Here is a 26,132-nt window from a genome sequence, read left to right as displayed (position 1 = left end):
AAACTTTTTGGGCCCAATCCATACTTAAGGATCCAATAGCAGGAGTATATTGCTGCTCGAAAACAAGTCCAAGTCAAATTGAATTGACTGAGAGAAGAGCGGCGTCGGTCTGAGAACACACGGCGTAGAAGAAGGAAAAACGAAAACAATGGATGAGGAGAAAAGTGTGAGTAACGTAGAGACTTCAAAAGCTGAGAGATCGGTGTGGCTGATGAAGTGCCCTGTCGTGGTAGCTAAATCATGGCAGAATCATCACCCTTCTCCTTCACAACCTCTTTCCAAAGTCGTTCTTTCTCTTGATCCTCTCCTCCCCGAAGATGACCCTTCCCATCTCCAGGTATCCCTTTTTTACTCCATTCAAAATTGCTTCCTTCTTGCTAGCTGCTAGGGTTTATGGTATTGGTTAATTCTCCTTATTGAATGCTATTAATTAGGATTTTTAGGTTTAGTTGTTAGCTATCAACCCTGGTATATTTAATAATCATATTTAGTTGGAATCTTGGATTATGCTGAATTGAAGCTAGCTATGGTTTGTTCATAGATCTTAGGAATTGATTTGATTGGGAAGGTTATAAAATAGGGATTGATTTGTTTTTCTAATGCTTTGGATTTGAGTGAGTTGCACGTGTTTATTGATTCAGAATTTCAGTTAAATTTGAGTGGATTCAATTTGACTTTTAATTAGAATTGGACTTTTTATTATCATATTACCTTTGTTCTTTTCTTTCATCGGCACGAACTTTATTGTATGAAATGTAAATGTCACAAATCCTTTTCAACCAATTACATGTGGTCTTGTGGTGGGGTAATATTACATATTGGTTCGGTTAGAATATGAGGGAAGTGGATAAAAAATGATAACAAAACACCATGTATCAATGGGACAAATTTCATGTTGATGTTCTTCATGCTATTCAGTAATTGCTATGTTCTTTTAAGGTTTTTGAGTGTTATGTTGACTTATACTGTGACTTTTTTATGATTTTATAGTTATGAATTTTCATTTATGTTTTCTCCAATGATGTAAATCACAAGTTATTTTCTATGTATGTATATCTCATTAAGTATAATTTTGCATTTCTAGTAGGATCTTACGGTCTGATCCGATCTGATCCTATGATCTACGATCTTTTACACCCTTCTTCTGACTCTGAGTAGGATCCCAATCCTGACAGCATTGGTAGTGACAGCTATTTATTCTGTTTGGCATTGCCTTTTGGTATTGTGCCCTTCATATAGCGTCACAAATTGCAGGGGATACTTATGGCTATAACTTTGAAACCCATGTACAATACCATTTTTTTCGGGAAGAAAAATGGGATTTCATCCATCTTTGTCAAGAGAGGTTTTCAACACCACTGTTCAGTCCTCTCCTATAAAAACACACACCTCTTACCTTCTGTTTGGACGAACATCCTCCAACTCAGTTCTTGCTGGCATCTTTCAAGCCAAGCCACAGTATTTTATTGTAGACCACTCCTGCATTTTATCCACCCATCTGCTTTGATCTTTATGTGCTCTGTTCTCATCTCTTCTTCATGTTGCCTCTCATCTCTTCTGTAACTTCTGTTTTCTTGCTCTTTTTCATTGTGTCACTTTCACTCTCTTTTGTGTTGGTACTTTGTATTTGTTTTGAATGTTTAAACCTAGGCTTTAACTTGTATGATTCCTTGATTTCTGTTGTTATCACCTGTGTTTATGACCTCAGAGGCTTAATCTATAAATTTTTAGCATTCTGTCTTGAGAATTTATAATACATTTCACATTTATCTAAAATTTCAATACAGCAGCCATTCCACTATGCGCTATCCCAGATAGTGGTTTTGGGGTTGTCTGCTATGCACCACTATCTGGCATTAGTATTTGGTTGCTAGTTTCTTAATTAATCAATCCCATAATTTGATGGTTACTTGTGATATATGTTTGTATTGTACTATGGTCCTATTCAAAATTATTGACTGTGCAAGAGGAGTGAATCCGGAGGGATCAATAGGAAAGGCAAATACCTTATGATCCACCAGATCCAGTATAGTTTAGTGCTTCTCAGTAATATTTATTGCTTGTATTGATGTGACATAGTCATTGATTTATAACTCTTTCATAATTATGTCAGTTTACAATGGAGATGACTGGCTCTGAAGCTGTTAATATGCCAAAAACTTATGCTTTGAATATGTTTAAAGACTTCGTTCCTATGTGCGTCTTCTCTGAAACAAGCCAAGGTGAGAAATCTGATCTCAAATCGATTTCATTTATAGTTCTTAATTCATCTATTGCAATTCCAAGATTATCTTCTATTAGAACAAGGCCATGGTGCATCCATATTAGTTATGTAACCCCATTAGTTAATATAATGTTTATTTTATAACCACATTGCCTTATAAAATGAAAGTTATGTTGTTGTAATCAAGATCATGGTTCTAATGTTTTTATTATTGATTAGGTTGTATTGATGGGTATTCAACTAACTAGCTGTTTAGTTATATAGTATTTATTGTATCATGCTAATTATCAATCTCTCTCTCCCTCTCTCTCTCTCTCTAATTTTCATAGGTGTACGTAATAAATTGGTGACTTATGCATTCAAAAGCCCAAAGTAACCACCATGCATTTTCTTTTTATCATTTTTATATCGTTAGTACCAGTGTTATTAAATAGCGGTTATAACGGCCGCAACCCGCTATAGCGTAGCGGAAATTTGGCCCGCCGCAATCGCTACGCCGCGACATTGCGGCCACCACGACAAACGCGATCGCGGCCGCAACTCGCAATAACGCCGCCATGGGCAAAGCGGATATATCGGGTGGAGTTAATTCCACGCGTGATTTGAGGGATTTTTCTTAAATGCCACCGCTTGGAGAATGTAATACCACCGACTGATTTAATTGGATGCCAATTAGTGGAAGAAAATGGCACCGCTTGGACTTTGGAGAATGTAATGCCACCTACTGATTTTTCTAAAATGGCACCGCTTGGACTTTGGAGAATGTAATGCGACTTCTTTTTTTCACACTATTTTCTTTCCTTATCTTTTTTCCTTCCTTCTTTCTTCAAATTTCCAGACTCTGTTTTCTTTTTTTTCTTTTTTCGCTATTCACAATTAACATTTTCAGACTCCATTATCTGTTTTTTTTTCACTCTTCTTTCTTTCCTTATCTCTTTCACTTCGTTCTTTCTTCACAGTTCCAGTCTCTGTTTTTCATTTCTTCACCCTCTGTTTTCTGTTTTTTATTCTGTCTCTGTATTTTATTTCGTTCTTCTTTGGTGACAAGCTGTTTTTAATATAAAATTTCACTCATTTTAACAGCTATGCGGTTTCCGCCATTTGCCCGCGACGCTATCCGCTATATGACATAGCGGATTTTGACCTCATCGCGATTTGCCGCGATCCGCGATTAATTACACTGGTTAGTACCTTCTAATACAAGTCAATGCATGGCCTGCTTTTATTTTTTCTTTGTTTTTAACTGTTGTCCACTTAGACAACTTGTTACAATAAAAGACATTGCTATTGTTCCCAACAGGAAAGAGGGGGGGGGGGGTTGACATCATTGTTTATTATAGGTACCTTTCCAGTACAAAAGAAAAGGCGACATGACCTTTTTTAACTGCTGCAATATTAACTATGGCATATACGAGACATTTTTCATCAAATTAACTATTTGTATGGCATAATTGAGGCTTATGATTTCAAGTCATATTGTGTCTTTGAGATATGACTTGTGAGTTTTATTGTCGAATATGTCCTCAGGTTTCTACCTCTTTTTGGCATAAATTAGGCATGTTAGGTAATTGTTGGCATTGTATTTAGTTATTCACTATATTTTGTACAACGGCTACCATGGCATATATGGGTCATTTTTCACCAAATTAACTATTTGTATGGCATAATTGATGCTTATGATTTCAAGTCATATTGTGCCTTGTATTATGCATGTTACATATTGTTTTCACCAAATTAACTTTTTTGAGTTTCTATATTTTTTTGGTATATGTTATGCATGTTAGGTATTGTTTGCATTGTATTTAGTTATTTACCATCTTTTATACAGCAGCCAGCATTTTGGGAGTCAACAACTCTGTAGTCTGTACTGCTATCTGAGATTAATTTCTATGATTTAAATAAGAAATAAGAAATTAAGCCACTTTCAAGTAAAAGGACTCATGAATGGGGAAACGCTGCAAATATAACCCAAGTTGGTAAAATAGAGAGGGGTACTGGTGCTAAATTTAGTTACCTTGTTAATCTGTTATTGGAGAAATCTGGTAGCAGGGGTACCAGTATCAGGATTAAGATCTTCTTCAAATTTTGATGGGGATTATTTTACCCATGCCATATCCAGCTGGCTGCCATGAGGCCATCCCTATTGGTAGAAGAGCATGAAACCTCATATATTGATTTTTGGATTATCTGATAACTAGACAACTTAGCCTGTTGGTTGTTTAAAATGAGTTGGGTTTTTTTGCTAATTCTTTGCCGTCCTTCTCCGGACATCATGTTGTTTTCTCTTCCTGACTGTAAAACTTCGACGGAACATTATTCTGTTAGAAATGTGACGTTTTTAATGAGATGAATGGTCCTTGAGTTTAAGCAATACAACCTGTGTTTAGTGATGGTATTAGTATTAAATATGATGTTCTTTTATTTCACTTTTTTGTTTTGCAGTTTTTGTAGCCATCATATGTAATATAACAGGATAGGATTTTGGCAAATTGGATTGTTTGAATGAGATGTTTTGGAAATTTAGTTGGTCTAGTTAATTTGTTTTATCATGACTTGGAAGGTGATAACTGTTAATGATGGTATACTTAATGATTTAAAATGGATGATCAATATTTTGATATATGGTTCCCTCCTGAGCTTTGCTGCCTTTAGTTACGTAACTGCTTTTGCCTTTATTTTAGGTGGCAAGGTTGCAATGGAAGGGAAAGTAGAACATAAGTTTGATATGAAGCCCCACGGTGAAAACATTGAAGAATATGGCAAATTGTGCCGCGAGAGGACAAACAAATCTATGATTAAAAATCGACAGATACAGGTAGTGTTTCATGTCTACTATTTAATTATGCCTTTAGTAATTCTTGCTATATGTCTATGTCTAAATGATTGATTTATTGGTTCCCCTGATTCAATTGGAAGGTTATTGATAATGATCGTGGAGTTCTAATGAGGCCAATGCCCGGAATGATTGGTCTAGTTTCATCCAATTCGAAGGTACCCTATTTTGTATACAATTTATGATATGCCATACTTGTGGCTAACATGTAGTTGTGCATTTAGTTGACTATTTGTGGCTTTGGCTTATGGTTTTTACATTAATAATCAGAACTCGAATTTCATGAATGACTTAAAACATGGTATTTAGAGGGGAAATGGAAAGAATAAATTGTATTATTGAATGACTTAAGTTTTTTATACTGGGTTATATGCACTAATCTATACACACTGTCATCAGTTAATAAATTAACTAGCGACGATAACAACTTAACGGAAAATAACTAAACTAATTTTTCAACCATATAGCTAACTAAATTTAACTTTAACACGTCATGAGATAATAGGCAGTCATAAGTGTATCCGTAGAAAGATACCATCTAAATTGGTGTTATTTCTATGATAATTCATTGTAGATGAATAATATTCATTCCATGTAGAAAGTTTGGTCCTTCAAACGTGTTTATGGATAGGAATAATTCTGTGAGGACTTTTCTTATTCGTATGAAACTCTCACAGGACAAGAAGAGGACACAGCCAGTTAAGCAATCTGATACAAAGAGAACAAGAAGAGATCGTGGAGAGTTGGAGGATATAATGTTCAAGCTATTTGAAAGACAGCCTAACTGGGCCTTGAAGCAGCTTGTCCAAGAGACTGATCAACCTGCAGTATGTTTTCTTTCTTGTGTTTCAAATATTGCTGGGCTTGGTTGGAGGGAGCTTTTTTCACAATCATGGATTGTCTTGGTATTTCTTCTCAAAAATACATATATGTTTGCATTAAAAGCTAATCTGGTATCTTCGCCCCCTTTTTCTTTTGCAGCAATTCTTGAAAGAGATCCTGAATGAATTGTGCGTGTACAATAAAAGAGGTGCCAACCAAGGAACTTACGAGCTGAAACCCGAATACAAGAAATCCGTTGAAGATGTGAAGGTTGAATAAGTGATTTGTTCCCTACACACTGTTACTCTAACTACTCAAACCCCCCAAAAAATGAAACCTCTTTCTGTTTATTGAGAAGGTAAGTGTTTGTGTTTAGGGTAAATAGGTTGAAGGAAGGGAAAAAAATTATTGGACAATAAAATAACTAGTAAAAATGTGTATCTGAACTCAAAGAACACTTTTTATGATTTTTTACTTCAAGAAGAATATTAAGTAATAGAAGATTCAATGAGATAGTAAAAATGTTTGAAAACATCACACTTCTTAGTTCTTTCATATTTTCATGTCAACATTGTCAGGTGCCTATTACATGAACATTTTTAAAGCACGCCATTTACCGTACCAAGAAGTTATGAAAATAAAACAGATCAGCCACAAATCTTTATTGTTATTTATGTTCTGAGGGAAGAAAGGTTACGTATTTATGTTCTTTAGGGAGAAAAGAGGGGGAGAATTGAGCAAGTGTTTTACAGGTTAGAGGGAACTAAATTTTTAGATTTGGGGATAAAGTTTGGGTAAATAGCCAAGTTGGTCCCTAAATGTGTCAGCCACCTTCAGATTAGTCCCTAAACTTTTAAAACGCCTCTCGTGGTCCCTGAATGTGGCAAAACTCCTTCACGGTAGTCTCTGGGTTAAAACAAGTTGACGAACGTTAACGGAATGCTGACATGGCTTTTTTTTTGTCAATGGGAAGCTTACATGGCATTTTAACCCAAAATAATAATAAAATAAAATAGTTAAATAAATAAATAAACCAATAAATAAAAAAAACTAATCCTAAATTACTCTTCATCATCTCACCGTCTTCATCATCACATCAACCCAACACCAGAACCAACATGAACCAGCCTACCATCTTCTGGAATCACGCTAGCAAAAACGAAGAAGCCAGAAGCAGATGAAGAAGCTTCAATCAGACAACAAAAAAGAACGGAAAAGCACAAAGCTTGAATCAGAAAATAACGGTACGTGATGAGGGCGAAGAGGATATAATCGTTGTGGGTGCTAGTTTACATGGTGCTGAGGCCAGATCTGAAGCTTTCTCACGTGATCTAAGTTGAAAAGCTTGAAGCTTTCACCTTTTTTTCTCATGTTTGAGCTTCAATGTTGAACAAGGGTCAGATCCGAAGAAATACATAAACTTGGTGGTGGTGGTGCGGTGTGGGTTGGGGTTGGTGGTGGTGGTGCGGTGTGGTGGTGTTCCGACCTAGCTCATGTTGTGGCCGCACTTGGTTGGGGTTGGTGGTGGTGGTCGGTAGTGGTGGTGCGGTGTGGGTTGCGGCTGGTGGTGGTGCGGTTTGGGTTGGGGTTGGTGGTGGTGGTGCAGTGTGGTATGGGTTTTTGGGGTTCTAAAATCTGGAGGAAAATATTGATTTAGTGTCTGATTCTGAGAGCAGAAGTGGTGACTATGCTAATCCATGGAGGCTTTTCACCGTGACACAGGTAGAGGAATTGAAAATCTTGATCCGTGTGTTACCAATTTGGGCTACTGAAATTGTTTTTTCTGCTGTTTATGCCCTGCTGTCAACATTGTTGGTGGAACAAGGAACGATGATGAACAGAAGTTTTGGTTCCTTCAATATTCCTCCAGCTTCTTGTGAGAAATTGATTGGGTACCTTTCTCATTGATATGTGAATATTATATATACAAGAAATATAATGTATGGTCAACTACCTAATTATGACCCAACATAATTACAGGAAAATTACAGGAGAATATTCTAGTCTATCACACCCCCGCAGTCGAAGCGGGAGGATCACAGACGGTTAGACTGGTCCGAAAATCATCAAAAAGAACCCGAGGTAGACCTTTGGTGAAGATATCTGCAATCTGGTACCGGGAAGGAACATGAAGAACGCGCACCTGGCCACGTGCTACCTTCTCTCGAACAAAATGAATATCCATCTCAATATGTTTTGTCCGTTGATGCTGCACAGGATTACCAGAGAGATAGATGGCACTAACATTGTCACAATACACCAGAGTGGCCCGGGGAAGCGGAAAATGAAGCTCCAGGAGAAGATTACGAATCCAGCAAGACTCAGAGACAACATTGGCGACACCTCGGTACTCAGCCTCAGCACTGGAACGAGAGAGAGTAGGCTGCCGTTTAGAAGACCAGGAGATGAGGTTGTCACCAAGGAATACACAATAGCCAGACGTGGAACGACGAGTGTCAGGACATCCACCCCAATCAGCATCAGTGTAAGTAATGAGCTTCTGAATGGGAGATGGGGTCAGAGACAATCCAAAATGAGTAGTACCCTGAACATAGCGCAGGATGCGTTTGAGAGCGAGCATGTGATCCGTGCAAGGAGCATGCATGTGAAGGCAAACCTGCTGAACAACATAAGAGATATCAGGGCGAGTAAAAGTGAGATACTGTAATGCACCTGCAAGACTCCGATATAGAGTGGGATCCTCATAAGGAGTGCCGGAGGAGGTGCTGAGCTTCTGTTTGGTGTCAACAGGAGTGGCGGACGGTTTGCATGAGGCCATGCCAGCACGCTCAATAATCTCTGAAGCATAAGTGCTCTGGCTGAGAAAGAGGCCATGAGGATGGCGATGAACGGCAATGCCCAGAAAGTAGCTCAGAGGGCCTAGATCCTTCATCGCAAATTCGGAGGCCAAGAGAGACATGAACTTACGGCGAAGATCTTGAGTGGAGGTGATGAGGATGATGTCATCAACATAAAGGAGTATGTATGCCAGGTCAGAACCCTGTTTGTAGATGAAGAGAGAGTGATCTGACGTGCTATGGTGAAAACCAATGGTGGCTACATAATCAGCAAAACGTTGGTACCACGCCCGTGGAGCTTGCTTGAGACCATAAAGGGACTTTTTCAAGCGACAGACATGATCAGGATGATGTGGGTCACGAAAACCGAGGGGCTGATGCATGTAGACAGTCTCATAAAGGTCACCATGAAGAAAGGCATTCTGGACGTCGAGTTGATGAATGGGCCAAGACTTGGAGAGAGCTATGGTGAGAACAGTGCGAATTGTAGCAGGCTTCACCACGGGACTAAAAGTCTCATCACAATCAACACCTGGAACCTGTGACCTGCCATCACCTACAAGACGAGCTTTGTAACGCTCAAAAGAACCATCAGATTTCTTCTTATGCCTAAAAATCCACATGCAACGAATAATATTAACATCACAAGGTCGAGGGACTAAATCCCACGTCTTATTTCTAATAAGCGCATCAAATTCAGATTGCATTGCAGATTGCCAATTCGGGTCAGACAAAGCAAGTTTGGGGTTCTTGGGAACAGGAGAGATAGCAGGATCAGATATAGAGGCCGATAGGGTGAATAGCTTTCGGGGTTTGGCAATACCTGTCATGCTACGAGTGGTGACGGTCCTAGTAGGTGGGTTAGGGCGGGGCGGTGGTTGTGGTGGTGTTGGTGCTGAGGGCGGGGACTGAGTGCTAGCTGGGATAGAATCAGTTAGTGGCTGTTGACAAATGGAAGAGGTGGGTGGGTCGGCAACGTTGGGGGCCGAGGTGGCTGGCTCAACGACAACAGGCTGGTGTAACTGATTCTTCCACTGATTAACTAAATAGGGATGGAAGTCATCATCCAAACAAGCATAAGATGGAGGAGGAGGGGGGTTGAGGTTGGCAAAAGGAAATTGGGTCTCGTCAAAGACAACATGCCGCGAAATTATTATTTTTCTGTTCGACAAATCAAAACATTTGTAGCCTCTATGATTGGACGGATAACCCAAAAAGACACACGGAGTGGAGCGAGGTTGTAGTTTGTGTATAGTAGTAGAAGGAAACAAAGGATAACACAGACAACCAAATATCCGAAGGTGTGTATAGGAAGGAGTACGATGATATAGCAATTGTGTGGGAGACTGATTCTTGAGTGTTTTGTGAGGCAGAATGTTCAAAAGATAAGTCGCCATTTCAAGTGCATGAGGCCAAAAAATGTGAGGAACAGAAGAATGAGCAAGCATAGTGCGAATCATATTGTTAATGGTCCGTATTTTCCGCTCAGCTTTCCCATTCTGAGGAGAGGTATGGGGGCAAGAGAAGCGGAAAACAAGGCCATTATCAGTGCAATATTTGCGAAAAAGCTCATTATTATATTCACCGCCATTGTCACACTGAAAACATTTGACAGGTTGCTTAAATTGAGTTTGAATAAGCGTGATAAGAGAGATAAACATGTCAAACACTTGTGATTTGCGGGAAATGGGAAAAGTCCACAAGAAGTTTGTGAAATCATCCAAAAACAGAACATAATACTTATGACCAGTAGAACTTAGAACAGGAGATGTCCATAAATCACTGTGAATAATATCAAAGGGCATCAATGTAGTAGTTCGAGAATCATAAAACGACAACTTAACATGTTTGCCAAAAACACAAGAATCACAAACGACAAATGAATCAAAAGGTTCACTATTAATGAACTTATTTGTGCGAAGGGAATTCAAAACTGAGGCTCCAGGATGACCAAGTCGACGATGCCAAAGACTGGAGATGAGACCAACAAAATTGGGGGGAGCGGTGACTGGATAGAGATCGCCGAAGCTGTCACATCGAAGAAGAGGGATCCCCGTCTGAAAATCAGAGATAGAGAAACCAAATGGGTCAAATGAGACAGAGACATTATTGTCTGTTGTGAGTTGTCGTACAGAAACTAAATTTTTAATAATTTGCGGGGCATGCAAAACACGGTTTAGGGTGAGAGGTTGATGTGAGGTGGGTATGGTTGTGGTGCCGGTACCGTGAATTGGAATCCCATGGCCACTGCCAACAATAATAGTCTGATTCGAATTACGAAAATTAGAGTAAGACGAGAGTTTACCTGGTGACGCCGTGGTGTGAGATGTCGCTCCAGTATCCATATACCACTGATCTTCCGGAGGATGGAGAGACATGGTGTGCAGGGCAGCCTCTATGTCGGTAGGGACGGAAGAGGATGTTGTAGCGGCATACGCTTGCGGGCGCTGACCGAGGATGCCAGGTTGCTTCAGAGGAGTGGTCGGGCGCTGCCACAGAGCGGTGGGATATGGGCAAGGAGGCATAGCCCACGGCGGCGGGGAATAACCCCACTGTGGCCAAGCATGATACGGTTGCGGCTGCCAAGAAGATGCCCACGGTGGAGGAGCATTAGGTGCACTTGGGGAACCAGTAGGTCGAGAGCCACCACGGTTACCACGACCTCCGCTACGACCCTGACCTCCACGGAAACGAGAACGGTTGTTGGAACGACGATTGTTATTCTGGGAGGAGTCATCAGAATGACTCGGCTGGGACGTGTGCATGGCAGCATGAGAGGAATGGTTCACCATCTTTGCCATACCAGATTCTTCCAAAGTAAGCATGGAGCGAGCCTGGTTGAAAGTAGGAAGCGGATTGCTCTGCCGAATCAGGGTAGCAACACCACGATAAGCATCAGAGAGACCGGAGATCAGCTGAAGAACCAGACGATGATTGTTGACAGGAGAACCAACATTCTTCAGCTGGTCAGAGAGCTTCTTGAGACGTTGGCAGTAAGCAGAAACATTGGGAAAGCTATCTATGCGTGTAGTAGAAAACTCTTGTTCAAGAGTCACAGCACGAGCATTTTGATTGTCCTGAGAAATGTCTCTCAGATCATTCCAAGCTCTCATAGCGGTTGAACCGGGTACAAGAATGGTGGTCAAAAGGTCAATGGAAATAGTTGAGTAAATCCATTGAAGGACCTTTTTGTCAAGAGTGTTCCATAAGTCCTTCTCATCATCGGTGGCCGGAGGCGATGGTGCCTTCCCTGTGGGAGGTTCAATATGATGAAGAACCTTGTGGGAATCTGCATGAATGCGAAACAATTCCGCCCAAGTGCCATACTGATCCGTTTCCATCTCAAGAACGATAGGAATGTGATTCTTGATGTTGGATACGGTGAACGCGGGGTGAAAAGCTTGTTTGGCATCGGGGGCGGTTTTGGCCGTGGATCCGCCGGGGACGGTGGCGCTGGTCTCGGAGTCTGACATGGTTCCGAAGGAGAAGGGAACGGTGGGGAGAACCTGGATCTTAGGGGCGGGCTCGCGGTGCAAGGGCACGGGTCGCGGGTCAGAGGAGGTTGCAGCGTTGCTGGTCAGAGGAAGCTGCAGTGGTGCGCGGGGTGCAGGGGCACGGGCGCTCGGGCTGAGGAGGAAGGTGGAACAGCCGGCGGCGCGCGGTGGTCGCGCGAGAGAGAGGAAGACAGACGCGGGCAGGAACCGAGAGAGACAGACGCGAGCAGGCACGACGTGGGTCGTGGGTCGCGGGTCTTGGTCGATCCGGACGGGAACTCACAGCGTCGGGCGGCGCGGTGGCGCGGCGAGGAGGCTGGCGGCGCGGCGTAGCTGCGGCGCGGGGAGAGGAAGGGCCGGCTGCTAGGAGGAGACCAGTCAAAGAAATAGAGGAAAAGAAAAGGAAATTAGGTTATTTTTTTTTTTTTTTTGGAATAAAAAATTGACTGCTGATACCATGTGAGAAATTGATTGGGTACCTTTCTCATTGATATGTGAATATTATATATACAAGAAATATAATGTATGGTCAACTACCTAATTATGACCCAACATAATTACAGGAAAATTACAGGAGAATATTCTAGTCTATCACTTCTCTCTCAAGTTTTGATGTAATAACAGGCAACGAATTTCTTTGGGTATTTCTCAAAGTTGCAAAGAATAGGAATTGGCCTTCTTGTATGGTTAATTGGGTATTTCTTCCCATGAATTTTGTTTTTTTTTTTTTTTGAAAGTCATGAATTTTGTTCCCACAACTGGATTCAAGTTTGCTATTTTCTACCTTTTTTAATTTGTTGATTAAGGAAGTTTATATCTTGGGAGTGATTTGAACCAATGTGCCTTCATTTATTATGATTTAATACACAGGTTTTTTTTTATTTATTTAACTATTTTTCATTATTTTCTAGGTTCAAATGTCACATAAGTTTCACCACTGACAAAAAAAAAAAAATTACACGTCCGCATTCCGTTAACGTCCGTCAACATTTTTTAACCCAAGGACTACCGTGAAGGTGTTTTGCCACATTCAGGGACCATGAGAGGCATTTTAGAAATTTAGGACTAATGTGAAGGCGGCTGACACATTTAGGGACCAACTTGGCTATTTACCCGATAAAGTTTGATGGAATGATGGATTGATGAAATTTTGGATATTTTTCGGTGAAAAAAAAATCTATTATATTAAGAATTTAAATTGTGTGCTAATCATAATAATTGATTTATTTTAAAGAAAAAATTGTGTTTCTTTGCAAATTGATTTTGATACAGTTCAGAAAAATTGTAAATAACTTGTACTCTATTTTGACAAAATATGTTACTGCTTCAAGACACGGTTCATTGATGGATCAGTTTTAAATTGATATTTTTTTCTCTTATGAAACCAAGGCAGTATAAATCTTGTTTATTACTAATGTTTAACTACATCTATGATTGGATAAGGATTTAGTATGCTGATCATTAAGTGTCTTAACTAGAGTCAACACGTCAAGTTGCATGGGGGCTTTGCAATGACAAAAGATTAATTAGTTGATATATCCTGATTAGAGACTTTGGGTTGCATCTGGTGCAGTTGCATGTATATCACCATATTAAAGTAAGGACATGCAACATCAAGTGGAGTTTGAATGTGAACACTGAGCAGCAAAGACTATAGAGTAGAAACATGAATGGTCACTCCACCATGCCTCTTCTATCGTGCAATCAAACTAGGAATCTTCTTTAATTTGTCTCCAGCTTTAGGAGATTTTTTTGCAGCAACGTCCTTGCTAGCTTTTTTCATACTCAAATTTAGATTCCATTACCATCTTTCTCATCAAAATTGGGCAAATTAAAGATATATCAACTTCAAGTAGACCTTGCATGGAGGGCGTTGGTGGGTTAGCTGTCCCATTTCTGGGACCCTTCTACCACTTTAAAGACAATGGAAAATATATATTTGAGGACTCTACCACTCCCATGAACGTGGATTGCCTAATAAACGATGAGAGAGACACGTTGAACAGTGACAGAATAATAGGTTTTCATTGAGGAAATATAATTGTATGACACCATTATCAATTATATAGGTACATGATAGAAAACCAAGATGAAACCAAAATTATCATGGATAGAAATAAAAGTCAAGGGAAATTGTTACTGACCACAATGATTTTTGCTCATTATAATTTTTTATCGTATATCCAAATATAGACATAATTTGTGGAAACAATTATCACATATTCACATAAGCTTTGATTATTATTGATTTTCGATGTACCAAAAAAAAAAAGCTTTGTTTATTACTTATTAACACGCCGGCCTAATGATTTTATATATAAACCCTGCCCGTTGAGGATATTCTATGCATGCTTGAGCGTATATCCTTCTTGGAAGATAAAAGGACTTATCATTAACGACAAGAAAAATGTCTCACCCTATACAGTCTTTTATTTTAGTTTGGTCTTTAACTCTAATTATTTGAAAGTTGGAAAATGCTAAAAGTTATATGAGATTAATTTCTATGCACCGACGGTGTAGATAAGTTTTACACCATCATTCAATCACATCCCTTTATTTTGTTAGCTCACAATTAATTTTGAATTTAACAATATCTAAAATAGAAAATGGTGAGCTAACAAAATAGAGAGATGTGATTGAATGATGGTGTAAAACTTTTTACACCGTCGGTACATAGAAATTAATTTCAAGTTATATATATTTTTATTTTATAATTAAGAGCCCATACCGAAAATTCCAAGCTTTTTCCTTTTCTGGGGAAAACTATTTGTTTCACTTTAATTTCTAGTTAGCTCTCAACCAGCTTTGGTTGATTAATTTGCAAAGGTAACAGTTACTGTGGGTCACCTATAACTGAATGATATCCATCAATTTTATTTCAATTCATGATCAAGCGCGCATATTCTAATACCAATATGATCAATGTGATAATTGACGCAGAACCCCTTTGCTACAATTGAGGTTTTCTGATTTAGGCTCTTCTGTTGTGCACTCCCTTTCATATCTCTATCTATCCAAAAAAGTTAATTTTAGGTCCGTCTCTCCTCTATGCATTCACCCCCAAAAGATAAATATCATGAATATTTAGTTTTTCTTTTTGTTATATACATTTTATACATATCCCATCATTGATTAATACAAATTGTTTCGTTACTTTCATATGTGTTTGAATATGAGTTGAACTAAGGTGAAAATATATTCATCTCAATCCATGAGAAAAAATATGTATAATTATTTTTGGTTTAAAATGAGTGCTAACATCTGTTTTAACGGATCATAACTAATGTCTAATTCAATGAATGAGAAATATTATTGGGCGTCTCTTTCATTGACTCGATCGGCAGCTTATAATTAAAGGCTAGCTAAGGTGTATCCATCCAAGACTAGTCTAAGAGGCTCAACTTTTGCATAGCTAGGGTCCAAAAGCTGGTCTTACAACTTTCTTAGTACATGCATATGCATTCTATTATGCACTCTATCAAAACTACTAAAAATCCCCATATTGAAGGTGACTAAACATCAGCAATATGACCTAAAGAGCACAAGCAAGCCACTGATCGATGGGAACTAGATTTTTCTTTTCTCTTTTCCTTACGTGTATTTTTCATGTAAGCAATCATATTCGAGCCAAAAATATATATATTTTCATTGTGGTAGGGCTAACTCTTTCAATAAAGTTTTAATTCACCCACAAAGTTCGAATTTGAAACTTAAGTAGTTTTTCCTAGCTTAAGTGTTTGTTTGGAATTATTTCCTATGATTGATTTTGAAATTAAAATTAATAGGAGAAATTTATGTAGCTTCTCATTTTCAGAAATTGATACAAAGATAGTATAGTATAGGCAATGATGCTATTGTAGAAACGCACATTAATTAGTAGCTATCGATATGTACTCAAGCTTCTCAAAACCATGTTCGGGTATGGGGGAATAGAGTCACTGGGATGAATTACGTAATTGATTTGATTCCATTTTCAATTCCTTATTTTTCAACATTTTAATCATCGCTGTTTGACATTTTGTCATGAAAATTTCTTAAATTAGCCAACATATGCGTGGAATTCACAGTTAGTAGATATTATGTGCTTCATTGTAACATTATTATTACATGCTAATAATGTAATGTATATTAACGGACTGCATGCTGCGTCTCTTTCATTATTAAGTTGGCATAAGCTAGTGCAAAGAAAGTTAACCTTAATCATCTAAGAAAATTATGATTTCTGTGACGAATTGGTGAAGGAAAAAGGTCGTTGCCCAGATTCCAATCATACCAAAGAGAACCAGGTTTGATTTGTAGTAACTCAAAATTTAAATTTTGATCAGACATGAGACAACTAAAATGTTTGAAGGCTAGCTAGCTTGAATGCAAGAGTCCTCCTATTGAAGGGAATCCAAATATAAAAAGACACCTTAACATCAATGTTTGAAGGCTTGAATGCATGAGTTCTCCTATTGAAGGGAATCCAAATATAAAAAAAACACCTTAACATCAATTTTAATCAGACGACTAAGACTGGATAATTAGCATTTTATTGCCCAAGGATAAGCTACTTTGCTTATACTTTGGCAACCTAGCAAAACAAAACTCAAACAAATTGGCATTCAAAATGTGTTAAGAATATTAAGACTCAGAAATCATTTTTAAATTAAGGCGTATTGTGCCAATTCGACTTTAATCACGAATTCCATTTTCGTAAACAAATCTGTAACATATTCTATTCAATACATTTATTACAAACAGACATAACCTAACAAAATATAATTCCTAAAAGTCAGCAAAATTAAACTCATTATCAACAAATAAAACACTCAAATTGAGTACTTATCATAAAAAAGTTAATCAAATGAGACTAATATATACCATTAAACCCGACATAAGGTAGTGAACACAGTTACAACGCGATAGTCAGACGACGATAGTGGGGCGACTCACCATAATGGGCATCGCCCAACAATGGGAGTAAGACGACAACAGTGCAACAATAGGGCAGTAGAAGGGAGCGGCATGGTGCAACAATGAAGTAGAGAGAGTGGGGTGGCTGGAGAGAGTGAGGGTGGCAGATGAAGAGGGAGAAGGTGAGGGTAGCTTGACCGGAGGGCTGGTGAGGGTTGGAGGTAGGGTACGAGACAATGACAGAGGATAAGGGACGAGGGCAGCTCATAGTGAGGGTGAGGGGCAATGGGCGGTGGAGGAAGGTGACGAAGAGGAGTAGCGAAGCAGGGAAAATGGCACCAAACAAGGCAGAGAGTGACATACCAAGGAGAGGGCAGAGGAAGAAAAGAGAGAAAATAATGTTTGGAATATGGTAGAGAGAGGCTTATAAGGAAGCCTGAGCGTTGAAATCTATGACTTTTAGCGTTGGTCTAGGTGACCCTAACATTTCTAGCCATGAAGTGGGTCATATACACGTGACACTAATATATAGTAATATAGTTGATGAATGTAGAGTTAGTTCACAACAGCTGCTATTTGTCTAACAACGATAGACACTACATTAACCAATGATTTTAGCATATGTCATAACCGATGTTAACTTAATTAAAACCAACACTAATTAGCTTCAGTAAAAAATTGTGTTTTGGTTCACCATTACTTTTATTTTTAATTTTCCTTAGTTGTTCTCTTGGTTAAAATAATCCTTCTTAATTTCTTTCTTGCCTATTATATATATATCCTCAAAGTAGGATTCTTTTGAATAATGTTTTTTCCCCACATATTCAAGAATAGAATCCAAATTAATATTTTTAAGGAATCCAAGTTTCCTCTACATACTTCTCTAATATATTACATTAAAGATAGTGCAATTATTCAGAGAGAGTGAGAAGGCAGAGCTTAAAAACAAAATGCCCAGCAGAGAAGAGAAGGTGGAAATTGGGGCAAGATGAGTCAAACAAATCGATCCAAGAGCTGGTGTGATGAAGATTCTCTCGTGCACACAAAATCTGAAGTTTAGCTGTCAACTGTGTACTCATGCGAGCCAAAAAGTGATGAGTGAGTCAAGTTTGTGGAAACGCAATTAAGACCCCAACTGGTTTGGTCAGGGTGGTGTCCGACCGGTTCATGCAGGCCGGGTCAGACCGTCTCCACCCAGCTAACTAGCTTTTGTCATATAATGAATGCAATTATAGTAAAGCTAGCATGTCTGTCAGATTACATGTACCCTGACTCAATTTTTTTATCAAATAATTAAAGATTTCATGGAAGATATATCAATCTTAATCACTTTTATCACCAAACACGTAATTCAAGTGATACAGAGTTACTTAAGTTCAAATTTGAATTCTCTTCTTATAAATACAATTCCATTAAATACTTTGTAGAAAATATTTTACCGTTCATACACGTTCAACCCGACTCAAACAAGATTATGATACATGTGATCTAAACTAAAAAAATCTTGATCACTTTATCCTTTAAAGTTTTGAAGGATGGTAATGGCATTTTAAAAGGGTTGTAAGGGGTATCATGTCTGTTAAAAGTGAGGACTGAGGAGGTTCATTTTAGCAACTAGTCCGCATATTATGCTAACTTTGGAAGTGGAACACTTCATTTTAAACCATTTGATTATAGCAGTGGAAGTAGTGACTGCAAAATTTCTGTATATACAATATACGTGGTATGGCTTTGTGATTTTTAAATAGAGTGTTAAGAGAAAAGAAGCACACAAACTTTTTTTAGGCTAACATATTTATTTCTATGATGGTCTGTCATAAGACTAATCTATTCAAGACTCATAGATCACGGTGAGCGGAAAAGTCTTTTCCAATTAATAAATCTTTATCTATTCATACTACCTAGAGATCAAATTATGAACTAAATGTTTAAAGAGTTCATGTATCTATTTATATGTCTAAAACTGCCCTTCATATAATTAAAATGTATAAGAGCATCTCAAATAGTAGGAACTTATTTTGGGACTTAACTCAATTTTTGTGGGCCCAAATTGTCACATAGGATTTAAGACACCCATAAGGTCTTCATGCACATTTCACTCTAGTGGTTGAGATTTTATTTTACTTTTGACTGGCCCACAGTACCCAATATATTTATATTATTTATTTCTCTCCCTAATTTTCACTTTGGTTATGGTATTAAAGATGAGAGAAAAAAATATTATTTTATTTAAGATTCAACATTTGAGAGTACCTGAGTTAAGACACGAATCTTAGCTTTTGCTAAGATCTTAGAGCATCTCCAATGGGAATGTCTCACACAAAAGAGACTCTCCCACTAGTGTCTCATACCATCTTAACTATTCTTCCACCATGTCTAATTTGGGTGTGGTAGTGTAGACACTTCTCTCTCATGTGTCTCTCATAAATATGTTCATATAAAATATTATTATATTTACTTATCATTTAATCACTCAAAGTATGTAGTTGATTGTGAGGTCTACAAGAGAAACTTTTAAGAGTTTTTTTGTTAGAGTAAAAAATTAGTAAGTGGTTTAGATGATGTGGCACTATGAAAAATTGTAAAAAATGAAGTGTAGACACTTTAGTGAATGTGATGGATAAAGATGCTCTTATCCCATGTAGGATAGCTCTAATGATGGAATATAATAAGATCCGGATCTTATTTTAAGGTCCCAAAATAAGGACTTCATTGGAGCATTCATAGGCTACACACTGTATAATAACTTATTAATGAATGGGAAAAAAAGACATTAGGGGAATGTGGTGGGGTTTAGATTTTCATTGGGATGGGAACGCATGGGGTGTCCACCACTCCACTCGTGCGCGCTATCTATCAATGGCGGCTCCGCCATTGCTCAACTTTCATCATTAAGCATGGTGTCTAACGGAAACTGTTTAATTCACAAGAATATATAACAATGACGCATGTATATATCTTCTCTCAAAATTGAAATTGGATATAATTTTTATAGGCCGTGCTAGTAATATATTTTTTTTTCTAAAACTTCTATTAATTTACTTAAATTCATGTGCGTCTCATTTTTAATATACTTCGGTATCTTGCTTGAATTTCAATCAATTCATATGAGAATTTTGACGAGAATGTTGAAAAGAGATTATTGATAGTATTTTTTAATTTACATTAGCTAAATATGTTTTTGGTCTTGAACCCGAATAAAAGATGTTCTTTAGTCCCTAAAAAATTTTGTTTCACTAAAAATAGTTGTTATGACGTCATATAGTATTTTTAAAATATTTTTCCCCTTGTGACAATTCTAATCAAGTATAAATGTTCACATTCTAATCAAGTATAAATGTTCACATGTAATTTTTACATCAATTTTAGTCATTTAAATGAAGTCTATATTTAGTATTAAAATTATAAATTACAACTCTAATCGATAACTCAAAAAACATTAGTTATATTTTAAGCTGCACAATAAGCAGATTGGTTACGGTCATGACCTGCTTCTCAATACTTCCGCCACTTGGTTGGGAGGTTTTTCGGGCCACTGACTCTTGTGTTCTCTACTAAGCTTTTGGCCATCAAGCATGGTCTTCTCTTAGCTTGAGATTTGGCTATAGTTTGTGGGAGTGGTTTGTTGGATGATATTAGGATGTTGAAGGCCCTGGCTATGTCTTCTCACTTGGCAGCTGTGTTGGGAGAGATTGTTGCAATTACTACTCACCCTTGGCGTGTCTTCTTCCGGCATATCCGTCGAGCGACTAATTTGTGTGTTGATAAGCTAACCTCATTGGGATTGTATTTCTAGTTCCTCTCCAACAGTCGTCTTTGCCCCCTACTGAGTTGAATTTGCTTTTAGTTTCTGACCAGCGTTGTTGTGTCGGCTTAATGTAGTTTCTCTTCAGTTGTTAAAAGAAATATTAGTTATAGACTTAATTGTCATTTAGGTAGTGAATTTAAATTTATGTAATTACTACTTAATAAACAACACTAGTTTTCTAAAAAAGTATAATCTGTTAGAAATTCCCCTCTTTTAGGCTTGCTCAAGCTCATGGATCATGATTACTTGCTCTATCTTAGCTAGCTCTCTTTTATTGAATTTGAAGTAGTTTATAATCCAAGTGCGATTGGGGTTGTGTTTGTGAAGGGTGGAATATCAAAGAAAAGAATGTGGGAGACAAGCAAAAACATTTGAAGGGTACCAACAGTTATTGTGGGTCATCCCCATTGCTTCTATACTCTCTCTTCACAATATTTATACCCTCACTCTTCTATCTCCTCTTCATTCCTCCCTTAACCAATTAACTAGACTAGCATCTAGCTAGCTAGACCTCAATTATTTGCTTAATTAGGTCGAATCCAATGGCTGATTCTGCAGGCTCAGCCTCTTCCGGCAGAATGTGGTGCTCTGTCCCTGAACGGCTTCAGCTGCATGGAGCCATGCTGGCCCTGCAATTTGGCTATGCTGGCTTCCATGTTGTCTCAAGAGCTGCCCTTAACATGGGCATTAGCAAACTTGTTTTCCCAGTCTACAGAAACATCATTGCTTTACTTCTTCTCCTTCCTTTTGCTTACTTCTTGGAAAAGTTAGTGCTACATCCTCTAACAAATCAATTCATATATACAATTGACACACATAAAGTGGACAAAATTGCTAATGTTAGCAACAGTTTGCTTGATTAATTTGCAACTAATGTTAATTTCTTTCACTTTTGTCCAGGAAAGAGAGGCCTGCAATCACTTTAAACTTCCTCTTCCAGTTCTTTCTTCTGGCCCTTGTCGGGTATGTTCCATTTTTACACCACATACAATTAAAATTAGATCATTGAAAAGAGAGATGAAATTGCTAAAAGCTCAAGGGAGACATTCTGTTTTGTCTTTTTTCAAAAAATAAATAAATAAAAAAGATTTGATGCTGAGAACCACAAGGTGAAGAAGCTATCTTAAGTAGATGGTCATGGTCCTTATAATTTATATTAATTTTGCATTGCACATACAGGATTACAGCAAACCAAGGTTTCTACTTGCTTGGGTTGGACAACACATCCCCAACCTTTGCATCGGCCATACAGAACTCTGTCCCAGCCATCACATTTCTCATGGCAGCTATACTCAGGCAAGCCCTTTATTACTAAATTACTTGTTCTTCAGCCGTTAACTAGGTTATACATGCCTCAGTCTCCATGTACGATAACATTTTTGAAAATTCTTCTACAACCGATTCTCAAGCTAAAATCAATTTCGCATGAAAAAAATTATCGGACTACCTTTTGGGTGCGTGCATGCCGGAATTGATTTCAGGAAAAAAAAAATGATTCAAACATACTGTCAGATAGTTATAACATGTTTGGTTCACTTTAGAATCACTTATGTTTTGTTAGAAGCTTTATGATAGTTTCAGATTAAACATGTTTCGAATTATGTGAAAATCGTGAAACCAAACACTCATCATGATTCTAAGCATGTATAGTGACTTTTATTATGTGCAAATTTTGAAAGCAAATGTCCACTTACATAAATTAGAATTACAATTTCAGGATAGAGCAAGTGCGGTTAAACCGAAAAGATGGGATAGCCAAGGTGGCGGGAACGGTGTTCTGTGTTATCGGGGCAAGTGTGATCACACTCTACAAGGGTCCAACCATATACAGCCCGGTTCCACCTCTCAACAGCATCATCACCCCACATCCACAGACACAGTTACTTGGCTCAGTCTCACTCTCACTAGGAGATGCTAATGGCAAAAATTGGACCCTTGGATGCCTCTACCTCATCGGACACTGCTTGTCGTGGTCCGGTTGGCTTGTCCTGCAAGCGCCCATCCTTAAGAAGTACCCGGCACGCCTCTCTGTCACTTCCTATACATGTTTCTTTGGACTCATCCAATTCCTTGTTATTGCTTTGATTGTTGAAAGAGATGCTCAAGCTTGGATCTTCCATTCTGGTGGAGAAGTTTTCACTATTTTGTATGCGGTTAGTATAACTACTTATCATACTAATAACATATTTGAATCAATTTTTTTTTGTAGTTGATTTTGACATGCAAAAACTACTTTCAGAAGCTTTTCTTCAAAATTAATTTTGACTACATAATTAAAATTGTAGATGAGGTCATTGTAATTTGTAAATAAATGTTCGGATATTAAAGTTCATTCACATTGTACTATGATATGTGAACACACGAGATGTTCCCAGCCTAACTTCATAGGGGAATGAAGAAAGCTGGTCACCTTCTAATAAAAATAAAGTTCTTAAAGTAGACACAGTTTGGCTATAGCTGTTTATGCATATGCGTCTAAGATGTGATATGATATGTATTATGGAAGTTGTTAAGCAATAATGTAGTGAGTGAGATATAATGGTAGGCGTGTGTTTGTGCGTGTGTTGTTGACAATGAAATATACGTGAGAGAGGAGAATTGATGAACTTTTTAAAATTGAGTTTGAAAATTAATTTTATAATGTAAACATTGCATGCAGGGAGTGGTGGCATCTGGAATTGCCTTCGCTGTACAGATATGGTGCATTGACAGAGGTGGCCCTGTGTTTGTGGCGGTGTATCAACCTGTTCAGACTCTTGTTGTCGCTATTATGGCTTCCCTTGCTTTAGGCGAAGAGTTCTACTTGGGAGGGTAATGAGTCCTATATATCCACCTTAATTATCCTCTTAATTTTCTCTCTTTTTTCTTAATTCTAGTTGTTTACTTTTTAATCTCCTTTTTTCACATAATTATCTCCACTCACTTAATTAAAATTTAATTTTCCCTGCTTGATAACTTTGACTATCCACTTATAATTAACTTTATATATAAAGCTAATAATATTGAGAAGCATCCAAGAGATGAAGGGTACTCTTTCTTGCACCATTTTGAAAACGACAAATGAAAAACCACTAAATTAAACAGCAAGGAAGCTAGAGATAAGGCAAGGTTTGAACCCTTTCAGTGAGGACTGACGCAAATGCGAAAGGCTATGACACACGAATGAACACCTTTTTTTTTCTTTTAATGATTAATTCCACCTTCATGGGTTAAAAAATGCTTTAAAAGATTACTTTTTTCTTGTTTTGCACTTTTTTGCTTTACACTACTTTTTATTTCAAAAGAGAAAAAGAATTGCTTAAAATTTGATTGATAAATGCCTTTATTGGTGGATGCCAATTTGAGATCCACTCTTTTGTCAAAATTCACACTCATTTTTTTCATTATTTTTTCATCCATCTTTTAATTTGAAGATTATTCATGTACATCCTAGTGAAAAAGTAAGAGAAGAAAGAGATAATATATGCAATATATTATAGATGAAAATGAATTTCAAGTAAGGTTTCCTTAATTTAACCGTTAATATGAGTCGTTTGATTATGATCCATTGGTTCAAATTTAAAACATGTATACTGTTTAATCTTGATGAGAAAATCTGAATCAATCAATCTTAATTAGACAATTCAGATTTCTTGATCCCGTGAATGCAGAGTGTGTCTGCATATCAAACTCAAAAGCATTTATATTTTTCTCTGGAATATGAGGTGTTGACAAACTTTTTACTTTATATATGATGTTATAGGATCATTGGGGCAATATTGATCGTTGTGGGACTATACCTAGTCTTGTGGGGTAAAAACGCAGAGAGGAAGTTTGCTATGGAACATGCAGCGATCATGTCCACTCCGGAGCATAGCAGCATCAGATCCGCAAGTCATGCCAAAACATCACTTACTCAGCCTCTTCTCCCTTCATCAACGGAAAATGTCTAATCATGAAAATCATAGCTAATAACTTCAATCTGGTTGAGCAAGCATTTTCTTGGACAGTGAAAAGAAAGTAACAAGAGAAGATCAGAAAAAAACGATATCAGTTATACATTACTACTACCCTATGTCAGGAAGCTTGTGTGTGCATGTATGAAAGGGTTTTCATCTTGTCCTGCTTTTGGTTTCTGGTTAATTGATTCAGATGCTTTCTTACTAGGACATTAGATTAAGGTTTATTTTATGGGAATGTTTAGAATGATCGATACATGTGATCACTTCTGAAATCCCATTGTGCTTTAATTATATGTTAATTAATGGTTTGATTTACAAAAAGAGATTATTTAAGCTATGGTCAATACTGTCGATGCTAGAGATCATTATGACATGGGTGATGGGTGGGAAGGTAATTAGGTGACAGAGACTGTCATGATTTTTCAGACGTGAATTGTTAAATTGTTTCAAAAGCTGGACAAGCATGAAGGTTGTGATAAGTCATAATTGTCATGCTCAAATGGGATCATCATTTCGGTTGGATTTGATCAATATGATCTCTAATTTTCCATCATTGCTCAAGTTTGAAGACGACTACTTAATGAGGTGTATGCTGGTATAATCCCAAGCACAAATAACTACACCCACTAGTAGATGTCTCAAATGATAATGTTGAGACAAAACAAGTCTCACGTGGAATAAATTAAGGGGATAACGATGGATTTTGTTAAAATTTAAAACCATTAATTTGACTCATACCCAACATCTTAGCTTTTGGGATGATTGATTGTTTGATATGGTATTCGAGCTTCTATGACTTAGTGGTCTAGAGTTCAATTCTTGCTTCCTCACTTTCTAATTAAAAAGAGGAATTGAAACACATGGTAGGTGGACATATTCATTTATCCACGCTTCAAGCCCAAAATGGCTCTTGCGTGAGGGAGCATATTAAAACCATTCATTTGATCTTTATCTAAAAACTTAACTTTTAGAATAATTGTTTGTTTGACAATTTGGTCATATATCTAGCCAATGTGAGACTTCTAACATATTTTAATTCAAAGTGTTTCTAGAGGTGAAGGAAAGAAAATGGAAGAATGGGATAAGAGTTTGAGGAATGTTTGTAAAAGAGTCTAAAACTACTTCAAAATTCTTCTCTAGCTATTTTGTGAAGTTACTCCAATTTAGGGGTTTAGGTGGAATTTTAAGCTTCCAAACATGAAGAGGACTTGTTTGAGTGTTTTTTAAGAAATGAGTAAGAGTTTGGAAAGTATTTTTAAAAACTCTCGAAAACTTTTGCAAGACCCTTTTTACATCCTTTTTTACATTTATTTGAA

At 37.6% G+C, this 26,132-nt stretch overlaps 2 protein-coding genes across 2 annotated transcripts; both read left to right on the top strand.

Moving 5' to 3' along the window:
• Window positions 1–68: 68 nt before the first annotated feature.
• LOC130727780 (transcription initiation factor IIF subunit beta) lies at window positions 69–6,416 on the top strand. The gene is made up of 6 exons (XM_057579025.1): window positions 69–337; window positions 2,114–2,222; window positions 4,906–5,039; window positions 5,141–5,215; window positions 5,735–5,884; window positions 6,039–6,416. Exons 1-6 carry the CDS (start codon window positions 149–151, stop codon window positions 6,156–6,158), a joined length of 777 nt encoding a protein of 258 aa, XP_057435008.1. The 5' UTR covers window positions 69–148; the 3' UTR covers window positions 6,159–6,416.
• A 14,908-nt stretch (window positions 6,417–21,324) lies between these two features.
• Window positions 21,325–25,153, top strand: LOC130727779 (protein WALLS ARE THIN 1-like). Its single transcript, XM_057579024.1, has 6 exons — window positions 21,325–21,641; window positions 21,776–21,838; window positions 22,055–22,171; window positions 22,593–23,028; window positions 23,535–23,686; window positions 24,618–25,153. The coding sequence occupies exons 1-6, from the start codon at window positions 21,418–21,420 to the stop codon at window positions 24,805–24,807; spliced, it is 1,182 nt and encodes a 393-aa protein (XP_057435007.1). The 5' UTR covers window positions 21,325–21,417; the 3' UTR covers window positions 24,808–25,153.
• Window positions 25,154–26,132: the final 979 nt, after the last annotated feature.

Source organism: Lotus japonicus, chromosome 1 (genome assembly GCF_012489685.1).
Source record: "Lotus japonicus ecotype B-129 chromosome 1, LjGifu_v1.2".
NCBI lineage: Eukaryota > Viridiplantae > Streptophyta > Magnoliopsida > Fabales > Fabaceae > Lotus > Lotus japonicus.
Note: the sequence above shows the minus strand (reverse complement) of the source record. Positions and strands in the feature narration are given on the sequence as shown.

Coding starts and splice junctions, on each gene's coding strand:
- LOC130727780 (XM_057579025.1), top strand. CDS start 149: ATGGATGAGGAGAAAAGTGTGAGTAACGTAGAGACTTCAAAAGCTGAG. Junction 338..2,113: donor ATGACCCTTCCCATCTCCAG/GTATCCCTTTTT, acceptor TAATTATGTCAG/TTTACAATGGAGATGACTGG. Junction 5,885..6,038: donor AAGAGACTGATCAACCTGCA/GTATGTTTTCTT, acceptor TTTCTTTTGCAG/CAATTCTTGAAAGAGATCCT.
- LOC130727779 (XM_057579024.1), top strand. CDS start 21,418: ATGGCTGATTCTGCAGGCTCAGCCTCTTCCGGCAGAATGTGGTGCTCT. Junction 21,642..21,775: donor TTTGCTTACTTCTTGGAAAA/GTTAGTGCTACA, acceptor ACTTTTGTCCAG/GAAAGAGAGGCCTGCAATCA. Junction 21,839..22,054: donor TTTCTTCTGGCCCTTGTCGG/GTATGTTCCATT, acceptor TTGCACATACAG/GATTACAGCAAACCAAGGTT.